General features: G+C 42.3%; 2 protein-coding genes and 1 pseudogene across 4 annotated transcripts in view; 2 read left to right on the forward strand and 1 right to left on the reverse strand.

Moving 5' to 3' along the window:
• Positions 1 to 13,314, forward strand: part of Fam76a (family with sequence similarity 76 member A) — a 35,400-nt gene extending 22,086 nt beyond the window's left edge. For all 3 annotated transcript variants that reach the window (XM_045150591.1, XM_004671240.2, XM_004671241.2), the window contains 3 exons: positions 3,129 to 3,264; positions 10,485 to 10,586; positions 11,112 to 13,314. In XM_045150591.1, the coding sequence (XP_045006526.1) occupies positions 3,129 to 3,264; positions 10,485 to 10,586; positions 11,112 to 11,198 (325 nt within the window). In that variant the 3' untranslated portion in view covers positions 11,199 to 13,314. The remainder of the gene's footprint in view (positions 1 to 3,128; positions 3,265 to 10,484; positions 10,587 to 11,111) is intronic.
• Positions 13,315 to 24,726: 11,412 nt separating this feature from the next.
• On the reverse strand, positions 24,727 to 25,338 carry LOC123460661 (annotated as a pseudogene).
• A 528-nt stretch (positions 25,339 to 25,866) lies between these two features.
• Stx12 (syntaxin 12) overlaps positions 25,867 to 27,485 on the forward strand; it is a 57,193-nt gene continuing 55,574 nt past the window's right edge. Inside the window, exon 1 of the mRNA XM_045151026.1 lies at positions 25,867 to 26,105. Coding sequence (XP_045006961.1) covers positions 25,988 to 26,105 — 118 coding nt within the window. The 5' untranslated portion in view covers positions 25,867 to 25,987. The remainder of the gene's footprint in view (positions 26,106 to 27,485) is intronic.

Here is a 27,485-nt window from a genome sequence, read left to right on the forward strand (position 1 = left end):
GAACTCCATACGCATGCGTCACTTTGTGTATCTGGCTTACGTTGGTCCTTTGGCTTTTCAGGCAAGTGCCTTAACTGCTAAGCCATCTCTCCAGCCCTGGTCTTGAATTTTCTATCCCCTGCTTAGCCTCCTCAGTACATAAATTGTTATTTTATTAACAGCTCTTAGAAAAGGAAAAACATGAAAGTGAAACCCTACCTTGGCGGGGGGGGGGGGGGGGGAGGCAAAATGTTTCTTGGAAAAGTAATGTTTCCTGTGGTTGGAGGTTTTTGGAAAGTGACTGGCTTTTCTGCCTTGTGAGCCAGTCTTTTTTTATTCCCCCATTTCTTGTAGTTCTTATTGAACTAAGAGTCCAAGTGACCAGACACTTATATAGGATAGACAGAGCTGTTTTGGTCAACAATTAATTGTACAGATTAATCTCTCAAGAAACAGGTTGAGCAGAGCATTAGGATCTTTTAGAACAACAGACAGATTGTGCGGCCGTGGCGGCACAGGCACTCAGGAGGCAGAGGTAGGATGATCACTGTGATTTGGAGGCCAGCCTGGAACTACAAAATGAGTGTCAGGTCAGCCTTGGCCAGAGTGAGACTCTACCTTGAAAAAAAAAAAAAGTTACACTATTTTGGCAGTTTCTTTGATTGCTATAGTTAAGGGTTTAAATAACTCTCAGTTTGAGGGAAGACAGGTCCTGGTAAGTTTTGAAACAAATGTTAAATCACAGATATATTGCAGTGTTCAGACCTGAAATTAGAAGAGACTGTGATAGCTTTAATACCTTTGGCTTTATTCTAAATTTGCCATTGGTTATCCTGTGTCGTGCATGTGTGGGGTTAGGGCAGTATTGTTATCAGTGGATATTGTCTTCGAACTCTAGCCATAGAAATTATTTGACTTGGAAACTATGAGGAGCTGTATACAATAGTCAGGCTGGCTAGTTGGAGTTTTTTCCTGTGCAGAGAAATGCTGGTTATTAGATATGGTTTAAGATTAAGAAAGGAGGTGGGCATAGTGGCACATTCCTTTAATCCCAGCATTTGGGAGGCCAAGGTATGAGGATCGCTGTGAGGTCAAGGCCACCCTGAGACTACAGAGTGAATCCAGGTCAGCCTGAGCTAGAGTGAGATCCTACCTCGAAAAACCAAAAACAAGAGACAAGCGTGGTGGCGCACGCCTTTAATCCCAACACTTGGGAGGCAGAGGTAGGAGGATCACCGTGAGTTCGAGGCCACCCTGAGACTCCATAGTGAATTCCAGGTCAGCCTGGGCTAGAGTGAGACCCTACCTCGAAAAACCAAAAAAAAAAAAAAAAGATTAAGGGAAGAAGGAACCACAAGGGGAGAACCTTGAGCTTGGAGCTGTTGCCCTAGTGACACAGAATTAGGAATTAGTGTTCCAGTGTTTGCTCAGGGAAACATATTTGTGTCTTACTGTCAAGATTGTCCTGACAGAATCAAAGAACTTCATTTGGGAATTCTGTAGAGAAAGGCAGGATGTGTCCTTTTAGCAGTAATCCCTTGTTTGGGCTCTGAGACATCTCTGACCACCCATTGAAAGTTATGGATCTATACCCAGGAAAACTGTCCGTTGTTTGTATGCAGTGATGTGTCCAGATTCAGGGGTTTATGGATTCTCTAAAATGGTCCTACATAGGAGATTTAGCTAAAAGGACCTGGAGTCACCAAATAATTGGACAAAATGGCATGCTTAGATACTGTGCCTAGGGAAAATCTGTTGAAAGCCTGGGGTGGGTGGGACAAATTTGCTACCTCGTTGTTCCTTTTCCTACCAAATGTCAGGATATATTTCCTTTTATTTATTTTATTATTTTATTTTTTGGAAACAAGGTCTCATATTGTAGCCCAGACTGTCCTGGAACACACTCTGTAGGCCAGATTGACCTTCAAACTTGAAGTAATACTCCTGTCTTAACCTACTGAGTACTGGAATTTCAGGCATAAGCCACCACCTTCTGTTTTGTTTTTTTTTTTTTTCCCGAAGTAGGGCTTCACTATAGCTCAGGCTGACCCCAGAATTCACTATGTGGTCTCAGGCGTGAACCACCACACCTGGCTTCTTTCACTTACTACAATTTTTTTCCCTTTTTTACCCACAGAATTTCCGATAATGAGAATGAATCTGCATCTGCAGGCCAGTTGAAGCATAGGAGAAATTGGTTCCTTTCTATAAATCTTATCTTTTTGGTTTTTTGAGGTAGGGCTTCACTCTAGTCCATACTGGCCTGGAATTCACTCTGTATTCTCAGGGTGGCCTCGAACTTGCAGCAATCCTCTGCCTCCCAAGTGCTAGGATTAAAGGCATGTACCACTGTGCCCGGCAAATCTCATCTTTTTAGGAGAAGCTCTGGCTCCAGGTGTAGAATGCCTCAGCTTCTCAGGAATTTATTAGTGATAAGTGGTTAGAACTCTAGGCTAAAAAGCTGGGTATGGTGGCACACACCTTTAATCCTACCACTTGGGAGACAGAGGTAGGAGGATCGTGTGAATTTGAGGCCACCCTGAGACTATACAGTGAATTCCAGGTCAGCCTGGGCCAGAGTGAGACCCTACCTTGGAAAAAAAAAACAAAAAAAACACTGAGATATTTCAGCAGTAAAGCTATAGTATGCTGTGTTATGGTTCGGTTTGGTATTATTTTCTTTTTGTTTTTTTTTAACATTTTTAAAATTTTTATTTTATTTTTTAGAGTGAGGCAGAGGGGGAGAGAATTGGTGTGCCAGGGCCTTAGCCACTGAAATCAAACTTGAGATGCTTGTGCCACCTAGTGGGCATGTGTGACCTTGCACTTGCCTCACCTTTGTGCATCTGGCTTACGTGGGAACTGGAGAGTCGAACATGGTTCCTTAGGCTTCACAGGAAAGTGCTTTAACCACTAAGCCATCTCTCTAGCCCTTGGTGTTTCCTGATGACCACCTTAACTGTGTAGATCAAACTGTGCAAATATTGTTGAGTCTGAGTATATATGGAATGTGTTTAATGCTGGGAATCCCAATACTTCACTGAGGGCTTTGAGGCGTTCACTATGAAGTGATTAGGAATGCATGCTTGGGTAGAGAAAGGTTTATGCAAGGTAAAAAAAAAAAATTTTCCTCCATGTTTTCTACTCAGCTTTTCCCCAGACCTGGCTCTAGACTCACCAGGCACTGACCACTTTGTCATCATTGCCCAGCTGAAGGAAGAGGTTGCCACTCTGAAAAAGATGTTGCATCAGAAGGATCAAATGATCTTAGAGAAAGAGAAGAAGGTATGCTATCATTAACACCTTTTAGACCAGAATGATGCAAAGTGAAGGTATGAGATATAATAATAATTCTTGTTGACTGAGATTTGTTGGGTACTCACCATTGTTGGTTTGAGAGACATCCTGTGACCAGATTGGGATATTCTGGGGAAAGAGTAAGATGTTGGTCAAGATGATTCATGGAATAGTATGAGCTTGGTCAGTCTACCTCAACCAAAAAGTTCACAAAGCTAATTTTTCTCAGAATTTGGAGGGAGTTTCTACTTCTCAGAGGGGATATTTGTTAGCCAGGCTAACAGAGACAATGTATAAAGCTACTGTCTCATGAAGATGTAGCTCAGTGGTAGAGAACCTGCCTAGTGTGCACCAGGCCTTGGTTTCAATCCCCAACAAGCACCAACAAAACAGTATCTACATCTTAATGTCTGGTGGGGTATATAATACTATACTACTATTTTATTTATTTATTTTGGCTTTTCTTTTTTAAAATTTTTATTTATTTATTTGACAGACAAAGGGAGGGAGAGAGAGAACATGAGAATGGGCACACCAGGGCCTCTAGCAATTGCAAACGAACTCCAGATGCATGTGCACCTTGTGCATCTGGCTAATGTGGGTCCTGTAGAATCAAACCTGGGTCTTTTGGCTTTCTAAGCAGATGCCTTAAGAGCTAAGTCATCTCTCCTGCCCCTTTTAATCTTTTTTTTTTTTTTTAATTTATATTTTGGCTTTTCAAGGTAGGGTCTCATTTTAGCTCAGGCTGATCTGTAATTCACTGTGTCGTCTCAGGATGGCCTTAAACTCATGGGGATCCTCCTACCTCTGCCTCCAGAGTGCTGGAATTAAAGGTGTGCACCATCAAGCCCACTTATACTAATATTTTTAGGTCTTGTACACATAGGAAATGCTCTACCATGGAGCTGCATCCCCAGCCAACATAATATGTAGAGTGAGTTATCTTGGAAGGTAGTAATCACAAGATTTTGAACAATAGCCAGACAGGGTGGCATATACCAGTAATCTCAGCAATCAGGAGACTAAGACAGTTTGAGGAGTCCTAGGCCAGCCCAAATTACATGCTGTCTTACCTCCCCCAACCCAAAAAAAGGTGCTAAGTTTTTGAGTAAACATGGACTTGGTATATGAAATGATAAACATATAGTTGAAATGTTTAATGATATCAGGCTAAACCTGGTGGCTATGCCCATGAATCAGTGCTACAATATATGGACCAATTCTCCCTCCTTGGAGTACTCAGGCGGGCCTCTCTCTGATAACTTTGTTTGTTTGTTTATTTTTTCAAGGTAGGGTCTCACTCTAGCCCAGACTGACCTGGAATTCACTCTGTAGTCTCAGTGTGGCCTTAAATTCGTGATGATCCTCCTACCTCTGCCTCCCAAGTGCTGGGATTGAAGGCATGCACCACCACACTTGGCTGTATTATTATTTTCTTTTTGACAATTTTATACGTGTACATAATGTATCTTGATCATTATCACTCCATTATCTTACTCCTACTGTTGCAGTCAGGTTTGCATTGCTGATAGAAATCACCCAACCAAGAGCAGCTTCTGGGAAAAAGGTTTATTTTGGCTTATAGGCCTGAGGGGAAGCTCCATGATGGCAGGGGAAAATGATGGCATGAGCAGAGAGTGGGCATCACCCCCTGGCCAACATCACATAGACAATAGCAACAGGAGAGTATGCCAAACACTGGCTTGGGGAAACTGGTTATAACACTCATAAGCCCGCCTCCAGCAATACACTGCCTCCAGAAGGTGTTAATTCCCAAATCTCCACCAGCTGGGAACCTAACAGTCAGAACACCTAAGTTTATGGGGGACACCAGAATCAAAACACCACATTCTGACCCTGGCCCCCATAAACTGATATTGATACATGATGTAAAATATAATGTATTCAGTCCAACTTTAAAAGTTCCCATAGTATTTAATCAATTCCAATGATGTTCAAACATCCCCATAGTCTAAGATCTTTTAACTGAGCCATAATACCAAAAATTCCCTAAAAAAAACCCATAATGGCACAGAATAAGCAGTCACACTGCAAAAGATGGCATTGAGCATAGCAAAGAAATATTCAGCCAATATAAGATTTGAAACAACCAGGGGAAACATCAAACTCTGTAGCTCCAAGTCCAACAACTCTAGCCAGTGACAAATCTCCATGTCTGATAATTCTAATTAGCAACAAGTCTCTGGAATTTCAATTCTACCCCTCAAGCCAGGCTACTCACAATCCTGGAAAAGTTAATCCAGGCCAGCAACTTTCCTTAGCAGCCAGTTTATGGTCCCGCATCTCCACTGGGTCTCCACTGCAGGGTCTCCACTGCAACCCATGGTTCATCCTCATGACCCCATGGGATCTCCATGCAGGCATCCAGCAAACCTGCTTCACACTGCCCATGGCCATTTCCAAAACACAAGATTGTGTTGCAAATTCAATGACCCTCTCTTCCCTGCATTTCTTATACTCCACAATACCAGATAGGGTGCCAATTTGTTAATCCAGGGGGGGAATAAAGCAGACTTTGAAGAACAGGACACTCCTTGAGCACTCAGGCCCCTTCAAAAGAGTCTACATTCTTCCTGTTGCCCCAGTGCAGGTCAGCTGGCCCAATCTCAAAGGTTGTAATCTCTCAATTGCAGCTGAATGGGCAGCATTTCACCCAAAGATTTTTCTTTCTGTGCCATATTCCTCTGCTCACACTAGGTCATTTCTACGCAAAGCAATCCTGCACAACTTCTCCGGACCCAGGCATAACAGCAAGCTTTCCACACAAACTGCTAGCCCAGTCCAGGCAAAGCTTTTTCACCTTCATAAGCCAAACCTCACAGTCCATAGTTCTTACTGCATTCAGGTCTTTCAACTCTGACCAGAATAGTCCATCAAGCTGTACTTATAGCACTGCAAGGCATCTCTTAAGCCAAGGTTTCAAATCCTCTCACATTCCTCTTGAAAATCAGCTCCAAAGGGCCAGAGCCACACAGTCAGGTGTCTAGCAGCAATCCCACTGCTCGGTACCACTTTACTGTTTCAGTCAGGTTCGCATTGCTGATAGAAATCACCCAACCAAGAGCAGCTTCTGGGAAAAAGGTTTATTTTGGCTTATAGGCTTGAGGGGAAGCTCCATGATGGCAGAGGAAAACGATGGCATGAGCAGAGGATGGACATCACCCCCTGGCCAACATCAGGTAGACAATAGCAACAGGAGAGTGTGCCAAACACTGGCATGGGAAAACTGGCTATAACACCCATAAGACTGCGCCCAACAATACACTGCCTCCAGAAGGTGTTAATTCCCAAATCTCCATCAGCTGAGAACCTAACATTCAGAACACCTAAGTTTATGGGGGATACCTAAATCAAACCACCACACCTACTAAAGCCTTTGTTGCTTTAGTAATTCCAGGTCAGCCTGGGTTAGAGTGAAACCCTACTTAAAAAAATATGTGTGTGTGTGTGTGTGTGTGTGTGTGTGTGTGTGTGTGTATTGCTAGGAGTGATGGCGCATGCCTTTAATCCCAGCATTTGGGAGGCAGACTTAGGAGGATCACTGTGAGTTTGAGGCCACCTTGAGATTACTTAGTAAACCCCAGGTCAGCCTGGACTAGAGTGAGACCCTACCTCAAAAAAAAAAAAAAAAAAAAATGTAGGGGCTAGAGAGATGAAGGTGCTTGCCTGCAAGGCCTAAGGACTTGAGTTTGATTCCCCAGAACCCATTTAAGCCAGATGCACAAGATGATTCATGCATCTGGAGTTCATTAGCAGTGGCTAAAGGCCACGGTGCTTCCGTTTTCTCTTTCTCTCTCTCTGTCTTTCTGTCTCTCATAAATAATAGATGAAAATACTTAAAAGAACCCACATGTATATATGTATGTGTGTGTATATATATATATATATGTATATATATATATATATATATACACACACACACACATATATATATATATACACACATATATATATACACATATATATATATATAACATACTTACATATACATACATATGTATGTATGTATGTATATATATGAAATTTTCAAGCAGAGAAAGAGAGACAGAATGGGCATGCCAGGCCCTCCTGCCACTGCAAATGAACTTCAGATGCATGTATCACTTGGTATATCTATCTGGCTTTATGGGTACTGGTGAATCAAACCCAGACTGTCAGACTTTGTAAGCAAATGCCTTTAACCATTGAGCCATCTATCCTGTGCCCCTTCATACTTTCATGCTTCTTTAAAATTTTTTATGAGAGAGGGAAAGAAAGAATTGGTGCACTAGGGCCTCTAGCCACTGCAGTGGACCTCCAGATGCATGCACCACCTTGTGTGCCTGTGTCAACTTGTGTGCATACGTCCCTTGTGCATCTGGCTTAAGTGGGTTCTGGGGAGTCAAACTTGGGTCCCTAGGTTCCACAGGCAAGCAACTTAACCTCTAAGGCATCTCTCCAGCTCTTTCATGCCTTAAAAAAAAAATTATTTATTTGACCCAGAGAGAGAGAGAGAGAGAGAGAGAGAGAATAGGCGCACCAGGTCCTCCAGTCACTGCAAACGAATTCCAGATGTGTGTGCCCCCTTGTGCATCTGGCTAACGTGGGTCCTGGGGGGAATCTAACCTGGGGCCTTAGGCTTTGCAGGCAAATGCCGTAACCATTAAGCCATCCTTTCAGCCCTTTCATGCCTTCTTTTTTTTTTTTTTGGTTTGTTGAGGTAGGGTCTTGCTCTAGACCAGGCTGACCTGGAATTCACTATTGTCTTAGGGTGGCCTCGAACTCAGGGCAATCCTCCTACTTCTGCCTCCCGAGTGCTGGGGTTAAAGGTGTGTGCCACCATGCCCAGCTAGCCATGGGCTTTTGTCCAGTCTTACTGTATTGGGCATGAATTCTCTCCTGTGAAGTGGGCCACAGATCCAATCAGAAAGCCTCATAACAGTCATGCCACTAATGCAGATGTGGGCACATCTTGCCTGGCAGGTCACTTGTAGAGTGTCAGCAGATTAGGTAAGACTGTTAATGGACTCACCAATTAAAGGCTCTTGCTTGCAAAGCCTAACAGCCCAGTTTCGATTCCCTAGTATCCATGGAAAGTCAGATGCACAAAGTGGCACATTTGGAATTCTTTTTGTGGTTGTGGGAGGCCCTGGCACAACCTCTCTCCCTTGCAGACAAATAATAACTAAAGTATTTTTTCCAAAAGACTGTTGGGGGCTGGAGAGATTTAGCCGTTAAGCCACTTGCCTGCAAAGCCTACGGACCCAATTTGATTCTCCAGATCCCACATATGCCAGACGCACAAAGGTAACACAGGCACAAGGTCACACATGGGCACTAGGTGGTATAAGCATCTGGAGTTCAATTTCAGTGGCTAAGGTCCTGGTGCGCCAGTTCCTTCTGTCACTCTTGCTGTCACTAAATTTTTTGTTGTTGTTGTTTTTGTTTTTGTTTTCCGAGGTAGGGTCTCACTCTACCCCAGGCTGACCTGGAATTCACTATGGAGTCTCAGGGTGGCCTCAAACTCATGGCAATCCTCCTACCTCTGCCTCCCAAGTGCTGGGATTAAAGGTGTATGCCACCCATGCCCAGCTTAATTTTTTTTTTTTTAAAGACTTGATTTTAAGCCGGGCGTAGTGGCGCACGCTTTTAATCCCAGCACTCGGGAGGCAGAGGTAGGAGGATTGCCATGAGTTCAAGGCCACCCTGAGATGACAGAGTAAATTCTAGGTCAGCCTGGACCAGAGTGAGACCCTACCTCAAAAAAAACAAAAAAAAAATAAAGACTTGATTTTTCTCCATAGCAGGCTTCATGGCACTATAAATGCTAGCCAGCAGGTGACATCCATGTCACTGTCATTCGTGCATAAAATAGGCAGAGATGGCTTAGTGGTTAAAGTGTTTGCCAGGATAGCCAAAGGATTCCAGTTTGATTCTCCAGGACCCATGTAGGCCAGATGCACAAGGAGATACATGCATATGGAGTTTGTTTGCAGTGGCTGGAGGCCCTGCTGCGCCCATTCTCTCTCTCTACCTCTTTCTCTCTCAAATAAATAAATTAATTAATTATATATTTTTTTAAAAAGCAGTCTGTTGGGCTTGACTCAAAAAAATTAAAAGACGTGTGTGTATATGTGTGTGTGTATGTGTGTGTGTGTGTGTGTGTGTATATATATATATATATATATATATATATATATATATATTTATTTATTTATTTATTATTTAGGGCTAGAGAGATGGCTTAGTGGCTGAGGTGCTTGCCTGTGAAGCCTAAGGAACTAGGTTCAATTCCCCAGTACTTATATAAACCAGATGCACAAAGTGAGACATGTATGTGGAGTTTGCAGTGGCTGGAGGTCCTGGCACATCCATATTCATTTTCTTTCTCTCTCTGTCTCTATCTCAAATAAATAAATAAAATGTTTAAAATATATATTCTTATTTACGAATGAAAAAGAGTTTGTATATGAGCATTTTAGGGCTCCTTGTCTCTGCTAATGAATTCTAGACATATACATCACTTTCCACATCTGGCTTCATGTAGGTACTGAAGAATCATCCCCAAATGGCAAAGCTTTGTGAGCATGTGCCTTTAGCCATTGAGCCATCTCCCCAACCCAGGACAAATTAAGTTTTTGTTTTTATTTATTTACAAGCAGGAAGACAAGAGAGCATGCCAGGACCTCTAGCCACTGCAAACTCCAATTGCAGAGAGACGAGATAGGAGAGAGAGAGAGAGAGAATGGGTTTGTTCTCTGCATGCAAATAAATAAATATTTTTTAAGCTAGGTGTGGTGGCGCACACCTCTAATAGGAGCCCTTGGGAGGCAAAAGGAGGATTACTATGAGTTTAAGGCCACCTTGAGACTACATAGTGAATTCCAGGTCAGCCTAGGCTGGAATGAAGCCCCACCTCAAAAAAAAAGAAAAAAGAATTTTGGAATTAGGAAAGCTTTAGGAGAAAGATATGCTATTCTCTGGCATGGCTGTAGGTCTGAATCTCCAGCAGAGCCCTGGATTTCATCAGTTGACAGGACATTTAGCTCTGACCAAATCAGATGTATTCAGGGTGGTATGGCCATAGACTGTCTCGCTCTCTGATACAAAAACATTTTTTATTCCGAAGAAGTTTCTCAGGGGCAGTGGGACAAGCAAGAGGAAGATATTTCTTCTGTTTACTCTGCTTTTTTTCCCTTTGTTTTCAGATTACAGAGTTGAAGGCTGATTTTCAATACCAGGAATCTCAGATGCGGGCCAAAATGAACCAAATGGAGAAAACCCATAAAGAAGTCACAGAACAATTGCAGGTGACTCTTACTTGTAACCTGGTATTTGTCAAACTGTATTTTAGGTAATTTTTCTGTTTGTTTGTTTTGTTTTGTTTTGTTTTGTTTTTCGAGATAGAGTCTTACTTTAGCCCAGACTGACCTGGAATTCACTATGTAGTCTCAGGGTGGCTTTGAACTCACGGTGATCATCCTACGTCTGCCTTCCAAGTGCTGGGATTAAAGGCATGTGCCACCACATCCAGCCTTTTTTTTTTTTTTTTAAGTGTCTTGCTATGGCCCAGGCTGGCTGACCTTGAATTCACTATATATTCTCAAGCTGGCCCTGAAGTCACCATGATCCTCCTACCTTTGCCTCCTCAGTGCTGGATTAAAGGTGTGTTCACCACCATGCCTGGCTTTAAACCTGTTCTTGCTTGAGCTAGAGTCTCAGGAAAACTTATCTTACTACTGATTGCTATTATTCATGAAGCTTATTTTACAAGGAAAACACATCATGTCCTATTATACATCCGTTCTGTACTCTGTGCTGATTTTTTTTTAAAGGCTAAAAACCGAGAGCTCCTGAAGCAGGCAGCTGCCTTGTCCAAGAGCAAGAAGTCTGAGAAGTCAGGAGCTATAACCTCTCCATGACAGACCACAAAGAGGCTCCCAAGCAACAGCAAATGGAGTCATCCTGGCCAGGGTTGGAGATCTGGCTGTTCTCTGGGAACTGCAAGCTTTCTTACAAAATCTCTATTTTATTACCGTTATCTTTCTTTGTGTGAATGTAGTGGGCTGAAGGGAAACACCGGTTTGTGCTGTATTAAGACTGCATGCTTGAGTGTTTGAGTTTTGGGGCTCACTGTCTTTCCTATTCTTCCTCCTACCTCCCTGCCTCCCTTCTTTCCATTCCCTCTCACTTTTTCCTCTATCTTGTTACTATTCTTTCTTTCTTTTTCTTTGTGTGGTGATCACTGCTCAGTGTTATGTGCAGAATGATACTTTCTGTCCATCATTGCAGCCTGCCATACCCATGAGCATAGTTTGGCATTAACTGTGTACCACTGCCACTCTCTGAACTTTGAAAACTGCTACCTTAAGGCTTCATATAGTGAGAGAGGCTTCCTCTCTCCAATAAACTTGTTGCTTCAGGGTATACTCTTCAGTTTTTTTCCAGGTATATTATGTACGAAGTTTGTACTATGTATAGGCAGAGTTTTATTTATTTTTTAAAAACGGAGATTTTTCTTGATAATGGAATAATGGTAGCCTATCTAGTCCTGGTAAAAGTGTTATCTATTGGAAAAGGGGGAGGGGGAAAGCCCCAGTTCTGTTCAATAGCTTTTAGTAAAAGAATCAGATCTTTTCTTTCTTGTTTTTTAGAGTCTGAAAATGGCTTGAAGTTAAGTGCCTTGGAGGATTTTGTGGAAGAACATTTAAGGAGATACTTACAGGAGTTTGCAAAGTTTGAACAGTCTGTCTTTTTAAATAAGGGCAGAAAGAAAGGTTGTCCAGGTTGTACTGGACACTTCCCTCTCTCACCTCTCCTTATTTTATGTGACTGATTTAAAATTCTTACACTGCCACTTCTTAAAAAAAAAAAAAAGAAAAATATAACCCTTTACTTGTCTATCTCAGTTGTCAGAAAACTTTTTTTTTTTACATGAACGGAATCAAAATGGGATGATATTTATGTCGACCATTTCCAGGGGTTGGTGTGGGTTGGCTGCTCAAGACAGTGTAGGCTGAATATGACTGGGAGAACCGTCACTGTCCCTTCTTCCCATTCCTGACCCCATCCTGCACCCCCTGCTTTTAATGGGACAAGGGCTTCTCAAAAGCAGTTGGTCCTCAGCCTGAGTTTTGGGTGTCCTTCTCTCTTCATGACCCACCTAGTAGGAACATGGAAAGGGGGCAGGTTTGCATTTCTAGTTGTACTCTCAGGTCCTTCATGTGATTTTTGTGAAAGAAACTAGAGATGTGGAACATGTGCCATGAGAAGACCAAAACTCCCCTAGAGTCATTAGTTCAGGGTACTAGAGTTAGAGCAGATCATGAGGTCAAGTAACATTTGTACCTCAGTCTACCATAATTGTAACAGTGAATTTTTGTTACAAGCACATGTTCTGCAATTTATGATTTCATTCTTGTTTAGAGGAGCCATGCACATAATTGGACAGAGGTATGGAATTGAGTCTCTTCTTTCCAATTAGAAACATAATGGACCATGTTGCTCATACATCACCCTAGTGGGGATGTAATCTTCCCTTTCAAGCAAGGGAGACTGCCGTGCTACATAGTTTTTGTAACTTTTTGGACAAGAAAGTTTTAGGTAAAGATAAACTGTCACATGATATCTTTGAGATGTATTTGCATTGTGCTGGGGAAAAGATGGTAGAAAAATGACAGTCATGTTCTTTTTTTAATTAAAAGACAGAAATTGTTATGTGAAGTATGAAAATTTTAAAGCATATTTAGTTTTATACTAAATCTTTTTTTAAGGTCTTGGCATTTAATATAAATCAAACCCACACATTTTTTAACTTGCCATAAATTCCTAAAAAAAAAAAAAAAAAACTTCAGTCTTGAAATGTTGCTTTTTAAAAATCATGACACTCTTTTACCATGAAATTGAGTAGCTAACTTTTGGTAACAACTTTCATTTCTTTGTATGTTTGTAATAATGGACATTTTAAAACCCAGGAATGTTTTGGTTTGTATAGACTTTGACAAATGTGTGTTAATAAAATTCATATTGATGTAAGTATAATTGTTAGGTTTTGTCTTTGTCCTATTCCCTTCTTTCTCAGCCCCCTCTTTTTCCTACTCCTTTATTCTTGTTGAGGTGGGGATTGACCCCCAGGGTCTTGTGTACATTAGGCAAGTACTATACCAATGAGAGGTAACCCCAGCCCCTGTTTTGTTTTTATTATTATTAGTAGTAGTAGTATTAGTAGTATTATTATTTGAGAGAGAGAAATACAGAAATAGGAAGGTAGAGAGAGAGAGAATGGTCGTGGCAGGGCCTCTAGCCACTGCAAACAAACTCCAGATGCACATGCACCCCCTTGTGCATCTAGTTTACGTGGGTCCTGGAAGATTGAACCGAGGTCCTTTGGCTTTGCAGGCAAGTGCCTTAATTGCTAAGCCATCTCTCCAGCTCCCAGCCTATGTTTTTGTTTGTTTCTTGTTGGTTCACCTGTAAAACATCATCCCCTTCAACCTTGATACAGTTATGTTTTGGTAGACTAATGGGGGAGTTACAGTGTTGTGGTTATGATGATTATAGAGCAAATTACCTCCTCCTCATTTTTTTTTTTAAGGGAGGGTCTCTCACCCAGGCTGATCTGGACTCATTCTGTAGCACTGACTGGCCTTGAACTCACAGAGATCCTCTTATTTCAGCCTCAGTGTGTTGACATTAAAGGCATGAGCCATCATGCCCAGTTCCAAATTACTCAGAATTTTAGTGACTCTAAACAGCCATTTAGGGTTGGAGGGATGGCTTAGCAGTTAAGGCATTTGCCTGCAAAGCCCAAGGACCCAGGTTCAGTTCTCCAGGACCCACATTAGCCAGATGCACAAGGGGGCACACATGTCTGGAGTTTATTTGCAGTGGCTGGAGGCCCTGACACACCTGTTCTCTATCCCTCTTTCTCTGCCTCTCTCTCAAATAAATAGTTGAAAAAAAAAACAAAAAACAACGCCATTTAAAAATCTGGGTCTGTGCTGGGCCTTTAGTTCCAGCACTCCAGAGGCATTGGTGGGAGGATTGCCATGAGCTTGAGGCCACCCTGAGACTACATAGTAAATTCCAGGTCAGCCTGGGCTAGAGTAAAACCCTACCTCAAAAAAGGGGGGCCTCCTGGCTGGGCCTGGTGGTGTACACCTTTAATCCCAGCACTCAGGAGTTAGAGGTAGGAGGTACCCCATGAAGTTTTAAGGCTGCCGTGAGGCTACATAGTGAATTCCAGGTTGGCCTGGTCTAGAGTGAGACCCTACCTCGAAAGAACAACAACAACAAAAAAAAGTCTGGAGCTAGAAAGATGATTTAGCTGTTAAGGCACTTGTTTGAAAAGCCTGCGGATCTGGGTTTTATTCCCCAGTACCAACAATAAAGCCAGATGCACAAGGTGGTAAATGCTTCTGAAGTTCTTTTGCAGAGGCTAGAGGCTCTGGTGCGCTCATTCTCTCTGCCTCTCTCTCATTGGCTCATAAATATATAAATATATGTATAATCTGCCTAGAAGGCTAGAGGGATAGCTTAGCGGTTAAGGTGTTTGCTTGCAAAGCCACAAAGGACCCAGGTTCGATTCCCCAGGACTCACGTTAGCCAGATGCACAAGAGGCACACGCATCTGGAGTTCGTTTGTAGTGGCTGGAGGCTCTGATGTGCCCATTCTCTCCTTTCTCTGTCAAGTAAATAAATAAAAATTCTAAAAAAAAAATCTGCCTAGAAACCTGGGTGTGGTGGTGCACGTCTTTAATCCCAGCACTTGGGAGGCAGAGGTGGGAGGATCACCACGAGTTCAAGGCCACCATGAGACTACATAGTGAATTCTAGGTCAGCCTGAGCTAGAATGAGACCCCACCTCGAAAACAAAACAATCTGCCTAGAGACTGTTGGTCAAGAATTTGGATAGGGCAAAGACAAGAATTTGTTTCTATTCCACAATATCTTGGTTGTTGGCTGGAGATTCAAAGGCTGGGGGATACTTCATGGAGCTGGGATCATCTTTCATAATCCTCAGTTTAGCCAGGCATGATGGCTCACAATTTTAATCCCAGCACTCAGGACACCAAGGTCGGGTGATCTCTGTGAGCTTGAGACTGGTGACTTCCATGTCAGCCTGGGGAAGAGTAAGACTCTATCTTGAAAAACCAAAAGAAAAAAAAAAAAGAACAAGGCTCAGTTTACTTGTATAGGATACTGTGCCTGGGCTGGGCTGGGCTGACTAGGTCAATTTCTGTCTTCTGTATAGTTTTGCTCACACTTGCATGCCACCCTAAAGTCGTCAGGTTTCGCCTGCTGCCTAAAGCCAGGCCAGTAACTACAGTCCTTGGAAGAGGCAGGGGAGCAGAGATAAATGAATTTATGAGGCTTGCTGGCCAACTAGTCTGACTAAAAAACAGCAGCAACTGCAGGTTTAGTGAGAGAGTGTTTCTCAAGGAAACGAGGAGGGGGAGAGAGGATACCTGGTGTTCTAGTCTGGCTCCTCTGTGTGTGTGCATGTTGGCATGCTCATCTGCATATGCATGAATACACTGACATACCACACACACACATGCACATTAAAATAAGGTTAACTTTTGGGCTGAAGAAATGGCTCACATTTTAAGGCATTTTCCTGGGAAGACTAAGGACCCAGGTTTGATTCCCCAGTACCCACATAAGCTAGATGCACAAGGAGGCACATGTCTGTTGAGTTCATTTGCTGTGGTTAGAGGCCATGGTGCACTCATTCGCTATTAGAAGAGGAAGAGAGGACTTCCGGTTAAGATGGCAACCATGCAAAAGCAGACTAGGGGAGAAAACCCTCCCCCCACCAAAACAAAAACAAAAACAGCCAAATGCACTCTTCTACTAAAAAGTGAGGTATATAAGAAATTACCAACGGCAGCAGAGAAGCAGGAGAGATCGAGAGCATCCAGAGCCCACATAGGCAGGCAGAAGCTGCTCCAGCAGAGGCGGCACCAGGTCCACGGGGCCACAGCTGCCAGGCTCTGCTTGAGCTGTAGGAAAAGCCAGGTGAGGGGATTTTCCACTCATTGGAGCTCTTTGCAAACTCAAGAAACGTGAGGGAGAAAAACAGTGAACAACAGAGGAGCATATCATGATATAGAGGATCCCATGCACCAGCAGGAGAACTAGAACCACCATCCACAGCCTCCCCTCCCCCACCACTGGTGCAAGCCCGGGAGACCAGGGGAAAGGACCTCACAGCACCACGCCCGGCTTTGTGTTGCTTCTTGATTTATACTGGCTTTGCTTCCTCTTCTTAGGGAAGGGTCTCATTTGGTCACAAGCTCACTTGGAACCCTCAACAGACCAGAAATTTTAACCTCCTTGTTGACAGTATTAAGGATGTGGGGCACCACACACCCTAAGGGACAGTGATACTGTTAAAGGATCTGGTTGTCATAATATCTACTCTTGCATAAATACTCTGTGCTGATTTTCATTGAAAGTATACATTGTTTAGTTAAATTTTTGAATCTGCCTGTATTTAGTTCCACTCAGCCTACTTGAAGACTCTCATAGCAGGCAAACCCAACACCTAGTGTCACTTTTGTAGATACGCTGAGAGTCTTGAGAGCCACACCTAACACCTTAAGCTCCTACCCTGAAGATATATAACATCAGATTGATTAACACATCTAATAATACTGCAGCTAACTAGAAAATCCAAGCATTAAATTAATCCAAGATACAAAAATATATACATTATAACACAAGAAACACCAAAAATCAAGACAATATAAATCCACCAACAAGTAGTAATGCATCAGAAATGAACTCCAGTGAGAATGAGTTAGAGGAAATGCCTGAAAAAGATTTCAAAAGAATGATTATAAATATGCTCAAAGAAGTCAAAGAGGAAGTCAAAGGAATGAAAGAAGACACAGGACACCAATTTAATGAAAGAGGTCAATACAAGACATAAATAAGGAAATAGAAATAATAAAGAAAAACCAGTCAGAATTACTAGCAATGTAGAACACAGTTAAGGAAATAAAACAACTAAAGAAAATCTCACCAGTAGAATGGATGAAGGAGAGGACAGACTATCTAAACTAGAAGACCAGGTGGCAAGTCTAATACAGTCCAACAAAAAGACAGACAAACTAATAGGAAAGTATGAATGGGAATTTCAAGATATTTGGGACACTATGAAAAGATCAAACATAAAAATTCAGGGTATAGTAGAAGGAGAAGAATTTCACTCCAAAGGAATAATGGGCATTTTCAGCAAAATCATAGAAGAAAACTTCCCCAAATTGGGAAAGAGGTGCCAATGCAGATGCATGAATCCTTTAGAACACCAAACAGACAAAACCTGTAAAGAACCTCTCCTCACCATATTATAATTAAACTACCAAACATACAAACCAAAGAAAATATATTAAAAGCAGTTAGAAAAATCAAGTTACCTACAAAGGCAAGCCCATCAGGATCATAGCAGATTACTCAATACAAACCTTAAAAGCCAGAAGGGCTTGGAGTGATGTATTCCAAGTTCTGAAAAATAACTATCAACCAAGGTTACTTTATCCTGCAAAGCTATCTATTCAAATAGATGGAGAAATAAGGACATTCCATGATAAAAGCAGGCTAAAGGAATATTTGAAGACAAAACCAGCTCTACAGAAAATACTTGAAAGAATCCTCCATGCTGAAGAGAAAGAAACACACACACATAAGGAACCTGGAAAAAGCAAACAATACTCAAATACTACTTAATACAAGAAAGCAAAGGTAAAACAGGAAGAACTACAAAAAAAAAAAAAGGCAAAAATAAATACACACCTTTCAATAATATCTCAATGTCAACAGCCTCAATGCCCCAACCAAAAGACATAGGTTTGCAGACTGGGTTAAAAACCGGGATCCTTCAATTTGTTGCCTCCAAGAAACTTACCTTTCTACAAAGGATGGATACTATCTTAGGGTGAAAAGTTGGAAAACAGTGTTTCAAGCAAATGGGCTTAGAAAACAAGCAGGGGTTGCGATCCTAATATCTGATAAGGTAGACTTCAGTCCAACGTTAGTTAGTAAAGATAAGGAAGGTCACTTTATATTGATTAAAGGAGCATTCCAACAGGAGGACATTAAAATCCTAAACATATATGCACCTAACATGAGGCTCCCAACTTCATCAAACAAATGCTATTAAAACTAAGATCATGGCCGGGCATGGTGGCGCACTTGGGAGGCAGAGGTAGGAGGATCACTGTGAGTTCGAGGCCACCCTGAGACTACATAGTGAATTCCAGGTCAGCCTGGGCTACAGTGAGACCCTACCTCAAAAATCCCCCCCAAAAAAACCTAAGATCACAGATAACCCCAAACACAGTGGTAGTGGGGGACTTCAGTTTGACAGGTCATCTTGGGAAAAAATAAACACAGAGGCATCTGGACTAAATGAGGTCATAGAACAAATGGACCTAACAGATACGTATAGGACATTTCATCCAAATACTGCAGAATATACATTCCTTTCAGCAGCACATGGAACATTCTCTAGAATAGACCATATATTAGGACACAAAGCAAATCTTAACAAATACAGGAAAATTGAAATAATACTTTGCATTCTCTCTGATCACAATGGAATCAAACTACAAATCAATAGCAAGAAAAACTGTAGAGCACATACAATATCATGGAATCTGAAACAATACACTACTAAGTGATGAATGGGTCAATGAAGAAATCAAGAAGGAAATCAAAAAATTCACAGAGTAAAATGATAATGAGAACACAACATACCAAAACCTTTGGGACACAATGAAGGCAGTCCTAAGAGGGAAATTTATAGCTTTAAGTGCCTATATTAAGAAATTAGAAAGGTCTCAAGTAAATGACCTAATGCTTCACCTTAAGCCTTGGAAAAAGAAGAACAAGGTAAACTGAATATCAGTAGATGGGAAGAAATAATCAAGTTTAGGGCAGAAGTTAATGAAATAGAAACAAACAAACAAAAAAAAAATCCAAAGAATCAATGAAACAAAGAGTTGGTTCTTTGAAAGGATAAAAGATTTATAAACCCTTAGCAAAACTGACCAAAAGAAAGAGACACAAATTAATAAAATTAGAGATGAAAAAGGCAATATCACAATAGATACCAGAGAAATTGAAAAAATCATAGGGACATACTATAAAAACATATACTCCACTAAGTATGAAAATCTGAAAGAAATGGATGATTTCCTTAATTTATATGACCTACCTCAAGATGAGGTTAATCACTTAAATAGACCTATAACAAGTATGGATATCCAAGCAGTTATCAAAAATCTCCCAACTGGGCTGGAGAGATGGCTTAGTGGTTAAGCGCTTGCCTGTGAAGCCTAAGGACCCTGGTTCGAGGCTCGGTTCCCCGGGTCCCACGTTAGCCAGATGCACAAGGGGGCGCATGCGTCTGGAGTTCGTTTGCAGAGGCTGGAAGCCCTGGCGCACCTATTCTCTCTCTCTCCCTCTATCTGTCTTTCTCTCTGTGTCTGTCGCTCTCAAATAAATAAATAAAAATAAAATTTAAAAAAAAAAAAAGCTTCTTAAAAAAAAAATCTCCCAACTAAAAAAAGTCCAGGCCCAGATGGAGTCACTGGTGAATTTTACCAGACCATCAGGGAAGAACTAACACCATTGCTACTTAAGTTTTTCCATAAAATAGAAAAAAATAAGGAATCATACCAAACTCCTTCTACAAAGCCAGCATCACCCTGATACCAAAAGCCAGGCAAAGTAGAACAAAAAAAGAAAATTACAGACCAATCTCCCTCATGAATATAGATGCAAAAATTCTCAACAAAATATTGGCAAACAGAATAGAAGAATATATCAGAAAGATCATTTACCCCAACCAAGTAGGATTTATCCCAGAGATGCAGGGATGGTTCAACATATACAAATCAATAAATGTAATACATTATATAAATGGGCTGACAGAAAAAAATCACATAATCATGTCATTAGATGCAGAGAAAGCATCTGACAAAATCCAACATCCCTTCATGATAAAAGTCCTACAGAGACTGGGATTAGAAGGAACATATCTCAATATAATAAAGGATATTTATGACAAGCCTATAGTCAACATATTACTAAATGGGGAAAAACTGGAAGCTTTTCCACTAAAATCAGGAACAAGACAAGGGTGTCCACTGTCCCCACTTTTATTTAATAAGACTGGAAGTCTTAGCCATAACAATAAGGGAAGAGACACACATAAAAGGGATACAAATTGGAAAGGAAGAGATCAAGTTATCATTATTTGCAGATGACATGATCCTATACATAAAGGATCCTAAATACCAGCAAACTGTTAGAGCTGATAAACACCTATAGCTATGTAGCAGGATATAAAATAAATATACAGAAAACAGTAGCCTTCCTATATGCTAACAACAAACACACAGAAGATGAAATCAGATAATCACTCCCATTCATAATTGCACCAAAAGTAAATAAATAAATAAAGGACCTTAGTATAAACCTCACCAAGGAAGTGAAGGATCTCTACAATGAAAACTTTAAAACTCTCAAGTGAGAAATTGCAGAAGACACTAGGAAAAGGAAAAACATCCCTTGTTCCTGGATCAGAAGAATCAATATTGTGAAAATGGCAATCTTACCAAAAGCAATCTAAACATTTAATGCAATCCCCATCAAAATTCCAATGGCATTCTTCATGGAAACAGAAAAAACAATCCAAAAATTCATTTGGAATCACAAAAAAATCTTGAATATCTAAAACAATACTGAGCAACAAAAATAAGGCTGGTGGTATCACCATACCTGATTTTAACCTATACTACAGAGCCATAGTAACAAAAACAGCATGGTACTGGCACAAAAGCAGACATGTAGATCAATGGAGCAGACTAGAGGACACAGATGTAAGCCCAGGTAGCTATAGCTACCTGATATTCAATAAAAATGCCAAAAATACTCATTGGAGAAAAGACAGCCTCTTCAGCAAATGGTGCTGGAAAAACTGGATGTGTATCTGTAGAAGAATGAAAATACATAGTTCTTCTCTCTCTCCATGCACAAGAATTAAGTCCAAATGGATTCAAGGCCTTAACATCAGACCTGAAACTCTGAAACTGCTAGAGGAAAAAGTAGGGGAAACCCCTTCATCATATTGGTCTTGGCAAAGACTTTCTGAATACAACCCCAATTGCTCAGGCAATAAAACCACAGATTAACCGCTGGGACCTCATGAAGTTACAAATATTTTATACAGCAAAGGACACTTTGAATAAAGCAAAGAGCTACAGAATGTGAAAAAATCTTTGCCAGGTATACATCTGATAGAGGATTAATATCTAGGATATACAAATAACTCAAAAAATTAAATAATAAGAAATCAAACAAGCCAATTAAAAAATGGGCTATGGAGCTAAATAGAGAGTTCTCAAAAGAAGAAATACAGATGGCATATAAGCATCTAAAAAAATGTTCTATATCCTTAGTTGTCAGGGAAATGCAGATTAAAACTACATTGAGATTCCATCTCACTCCTGTCAGATTGGCTACCATCATGAAAACAAATGACCATAAATGCTGGCGAGGATGTGGAAAAAGAGGAACCCTTCTACACTGCTGGTGGGAATGCAAGCTGGTCCAGCCATTGTGAAAATTAGTGTGGAGGTTCCTAAGACAGCTAAAAATAGACCTACCATATAACCCAGTTATAGCACTCCTAGGCATATATCCTAAGGACTCATCTCATTACTTTAGAGATGCTTGGTCAACCATGTTTATTGCCGCTTAATTCACAATAGGTGGGAAATGGAACCAGCCTAGATGTCCCTCAACTGATGAGTGGATAATGAAGATATGGCACATTTATACAATGGAGTTGTACTCAGCAGTAAAGAAAAATGAAGTTATGAAATTTGCAGGAAAATGGATGGATATGGAAAGGATTATACTACGTGAGGTAACCCAGGCCCATAAAGCCAAGTGTCACATGTTCTCCCTCATATGTGGATCCTAGCTACAGATGATTGGACTTTTGTGAGTAGGAAGAAAACTCAGTAGCAAAGGCCAATAAGCTAGAAAAGAGATATAAAGGGAAGAGAAAGGAAGGGAGGGGCTACTTAATAGGATGGTATTGTATATATGTAAGTAGAAGAATAGATTAATGGGGGTGAAAATGCCCAAGTGAGGTCAGGGGAAGAGATTGAGTAAAGGAAAGTTGGAGGGAAGGCTAATCAAAATCTAAGGGATATAAATAAATCATATGGAAACCTACTTTTTTTGAACAATGGAACACTCAGGAGTTGTAGATTGTTGCTAGAAAATTTTCAGTGCTATGGATGGGATAACTTCCAGTGAGTTGTTGGCCAGGGAGGTCCCTGATGCCCCCAAAACATTACAGGCCATTGTTAAGGCCCCTGGTTTCCCACCAGGAATAGATGGTAAGATCGTATTGCTGAAGACTCCACATACTTGGGCTGCAAGGCCACTAAGAAATCCTGCTGGAGCTGAGCTGATAACCTCCTCTATGTAGACCAGCTGACAGAAAGCTGGAAAAAGCCATTCTGCATGTAGTTCAATGGGAGAAAGAGAAAACACCAATGAAGCTACTCAACAGTGGATACTGCAAGCCTTATATTTGGCCAGCCAGGCCAAATGAGCCAACATGTGCAATAGTGGCACATCTGTCATGGTGGAAACCAACTGCCCTCTAATTGGACTGGAGGCCAGCTCCATGGGAGGGACTACATCCCTGATACTGAAAACGTACAACAGGAGTTGTCATGAGCTCTAGGGGTATAATGTCTGCTGCTCTCTGGCTGAATATATGTACTATTCTTATCAAACTGCCCAGTAATCACTTCTCTTAATGTTCATACCCTTATATTAATGCTACTCTCACTTTTGGTAGAGAATCTTCTCTTTTCAGATGGCAGTGACCTTGGGAGACTCAGAAGGCATCATGGTACTGGGAAGATGTGACAGGAGTGCTCAGCACTGTAATATCTCTATCACACCTTCCAAGGCTCAGGGTCTATTGCAGAAGAGGTGGTAGAAAGAATGTAAGAGTCAAAGGAAGGGTAGGACTCCTTACAACGTGCTCCCGGCTGACACAAAATGGCCTGGATATCCATGACCTCATAGTGCCTGACACTGCCTATACAAGACCATCATAATAGGAGGAAAAGATCATGACATCAAAATAAGAGAGACTGATTCAGATAGGGAGAATGTAGTTTTAAAGGGGAAAGTGGGGTAAAGGGGGATATTACCATGGGATATTTTTTACGATTATGGAAGTTGTTAATTTTAAAAAAGTTTTTTAAAAAAGGAGAGGAAGTGAAAGGAAGAGGAAGAAAAAGGGAACTTTGGGGCTAGAAAATAGCAAAACAACAACCACAACAAAAAAGTGAACTTTTGGGCTGGAGAGATAGCTTAGCAGTTAAGTTGCTTGCCTACAAAGCCTATGGACCCAGGTTTGATTCCTAAGTTCCCACATAAGCCAGATGCACAGGGTAGTGCATGCATCTGGGGTTCGTTTGCAGTGGCTAGAGGGTCTGGCATGCTCATTCTTTCTATCGGCTTCTTCCTCTCTCTCTCTTAAATAAATGAAAATATTTTTTAAATGTGGAAGCCAGGTTTGGTAATTCACATCATTTATTCATTCATTCATTCATTCATTCATTCATTCATTCATTCATTCATTTATGTCTAGCAATAGAGAGAGATAGAGAGTGAGTATGGGCATGCCAGGGCCTCTAGCCACTGCAAACGAACTCCAGATGCATGTGCCACCATGTGCATCTCGCTTACGTGATACCTGGAGAATTGAACCTGAGTCCTTAGGTTTCGCAGGCATGCTCCTTAACTGCTAAGCCATGTCTCCAGCCCAATAAAAATATTTTTAAGTGAACTTTTAATTTTGTCCATTGCTAAAGAAAAAGTAATGCTTTGCCAGCAATGTATATCACGTTTGGGATTGGAGATTTAGCTCAGTGGATGAGTGCTTGCTTAGCAAGCTCAAGGCACTGGGTTTAGTTCTCAGCACTGAAAAAAAAAATGTCACATTTTAAAATTTAACTGTTATCTATTTTATTTTTATTTATTTATTTGACATGGAGGAAGAGGGAGAGAGAGAGACAGAGAAGGAGGGAGAATGGGTACGCCAGGGCTTCCAGCCACTGCAAATGAACTGGACACTCCGGACGCATGCGCCATCTTTTGCATCTGGCTAATTTGGGTCCTGGGGAATCAAACCTGAGTCCTCTGGCTTTGCAGGCAAATGCCTTAACCGCTAAGCCATCCCTCCAGCCCTCAACTGTTATCTATTTTAAAGATAAAAATATAAACTTGTTTTGTTTTTTATTTTTATTTATTTATTTGAGAGCGGCAGAGAGAAAGAGAGAGAAAATGGGCGCGCCAGGCTTACAGCCACTGCAAACGAACTCCAGACGCGTGTGCCCCCTTGTGCATCTGGCTAACGTGGGTCCTGGGGAATTGAGCCTCGAACCGGGGTCCTTAGGCTTCCCAGGCAAGCGCTTAACCGCTAAGCCATCTCTCCAGCCCAAAAAGAAAAATATAGATAGAACATCTTTTGTTACTTTGAAAGTGCTTATGAACCAGAGAACTGGTTCTTAAGTCGACCCTGTGGCTGGTGATGGGTCTCCACATACTGATGGATGAAGTGCTGGTCGAAGAATGTGAGCATCAGATTTGCGCCTTGGGGATCAGGGATGAACTTTCTCAGAAGAACCTTTTCCACAACTTCTGAATCAGGAAGCTCCTTCTTCCCATTCGCATCCATGAGTGTTGGGTAATTGTCGGGCAGTCGTCGGCTACATGGGGAAAGGCTCGGGAATAGTAGGAGAGGTTGGAGAAAGCTTCCCAGTTTTGGTAGCCGTAGTGCACGTTGTAAATTGGTGAACTGTCAAATGCGATCTGGATGTGAACACGCATCTCAGGATTGCATTTCGCAGGAAGATGTTATTGACAATGTTCCAGACTCCCCTGAAGTGGGTAAGTATGTACAGTGCAGCGTGCTTGGGGGGTGGGCTTCAGCAGTAACTTTGTTGTTTTGTCTTTTCGAGGTAGGGTCTCGCTCTAGCCTAGACTGACCTGGAATTCACTCTGTATTCTCAGGGTGGCCTCGAACTCACAGCTATCCTCCTACCTCTGCCTCCCGAGTGCTGGGATTACATGCATGCGTCACCACGCCCGGCTGTCAGTAACTGTGTTCTTGCAGAAATTCAGGCGTCTAGCCCTTTTCACATAGAATCCAGTTCGGGTACAGTCGCACTTATATCGGTCGAGCGCGGCGCTCATGCACGCCTTCCCCTCGATTCTGATACGGGTTGGAGCCGCAAGGATCAGCAGCATGGCTGAGCTGCAAAGCCGCGCAGAGCAGCAGGGCGCGGACAAGCATCCCGGCGGGGACCCGGGCGCGCGGGCGGCGGGCGGCGGAGCGCCTGCGACCCGTGTGAACGCTCCGCGCGCTCCCGCCCCACGCCGGCCAGCCGCGCCTGCGCACTGTGCGGCTGAGCGGGCGGCGGGGCGGACGCGTGCGCGTTGCGTGTGGGTGGGGCCGGTGCGCACGCAGCCTGGTTTCCCCCGCCCCTCCCCACTTCCCCGCCCTGTCTCTTCCCCGGTTTTCCTCTCAGCTGCGGGTCCCGGCTAGTGGTTGCTTCCGGGAGGAGCGCGGTGTAGCGCGCAAAGGCGGTCTCAGCTCCCTGTCATGTCCTACGGTCCCTTAGACATGTATCGGAACCCAGGGCCCTCGGGGCCGCAGCTCCGGGACTTCAACAGCATCATCCAGACATGCAGCGGTAACATCCAGCGGATCAGCCAAGCCAGTGAGTCCGGGGCACCCGCGGGGGGATCAGGGATGGCGGGGAGGTCGGGGGTGTCGACCTGGGGACAGGCCTGGACGACGCTGCCGGGACTCGAAGGCCGGCCTGGGCCACAGCCCAAGGCCGCCCGTGAGGCCTCCGGGAGCTTCCACTCTCCGCGCCCGTCAGGCTGGGGCTCTCCGCAGGTTCCCCACCCCCGGCGAAGGAGGCCGCAGCTCCTTCGGCGGTCTGCACGCCGGTCCGTATCGGGACCACCGCAGCCCACCGACGGGCCCAGGGTGGGAGGGACCGTGTCATCTCGATGGCCGGGAGCGAGCGCCTCGACTGGGCGCAGTGGTCAGCCGAGTTTTTCCTGTCATCGTCGTCTCCCCACCCACCTTGCTTTCCTCTTTGGCCAGTTTGCATCGGTGGTTGTTTACTGACGAAGGCTTTCCTAGGTTTATATTCTAACCGACCACCGGCTCCTCGGAAATCAGCAACTTTCAATTAAGGGAAGTGGAAAGTCGTGTGTTTGCGATGACTTAATACACAGTTCTTCCTGGTATGGATTTTTGGAAGTCAGGCACAATGACGGGTATTTAAGGGATAGGATGACTTCAATTTCAATGAAGAGGATTCAGCCATAACATTTAAATTCATGTTATTTTCGTATTATTATTTTTTATTCTCAAAACAGATGAGCCTTTCATTTTCCTTGACTGTTGAGCTACTCTTGGAACAAATGTTATATACACAGCTCTGGGGCTTAGCAACACAGCCACATAGCGAGTCGAAGATGGGAGAATTGGTGGTGGAATTCAAAATGTCATATTTGCCTTGAAACTCATTACCACTGGGGTTTGAGTGAGAGACTGTACCTGAACCAAATACATGCCCTCCCCCCAACTTGTACTTGAAAGTCAGCCAACAGCCTTACAAACTGGGCATCAGAAGCAATTATACTTGGGAAGAATTATCATTACGTGGTTTGCTATGGTGTTTTTGTGAGCTTGGCTGTACTTTTTTAATAGGTAGAGGTTAGTTGGTCCTGAGTTACAATTATGTTCTAATTTTTAAAATATTAGCTATCACTTTGATTTTAAATTTCATTGTATATTGTGGAATTTGAAAGTAGAAAGTTTTCTGATGGGAACAGGTTGGTAATTGATGTTGAAGGCAAGAAAAGACTATGAGGCCTGTTAAGTCCAGAAATAAACAAAACAAAAAAATTAACGTGATTGCTGCTTCAAAATTTCAGTCTGTTCTAATTTCAGGTTAGATAAGAAAATTCCCATTAGCGGCTGAAATTTTCTCCTTGAGGCTAAATCTTAATTTTAATGTCTATTTGTGAAATATTCTATATTTTAAAATTAGTTTTATTTTTTTTTATTGACAACTTCATAA

The sequence above is a fragment of the Jaculus jaculus genome, chromosome 5, assembly GCF_020740685.1.
Source record: "Jaculus jaculus isolate mJacJac1 chromosome 5, mJacJac1.mat.Y.cur, whole genome shotgun sequence".
Classification (NCBI taxonomy): Eukaryota; Metazoa; Chordata; class Mammalia; order Rodentia; family Dipodidae; genus Jaculus; species Jaculus jaculus.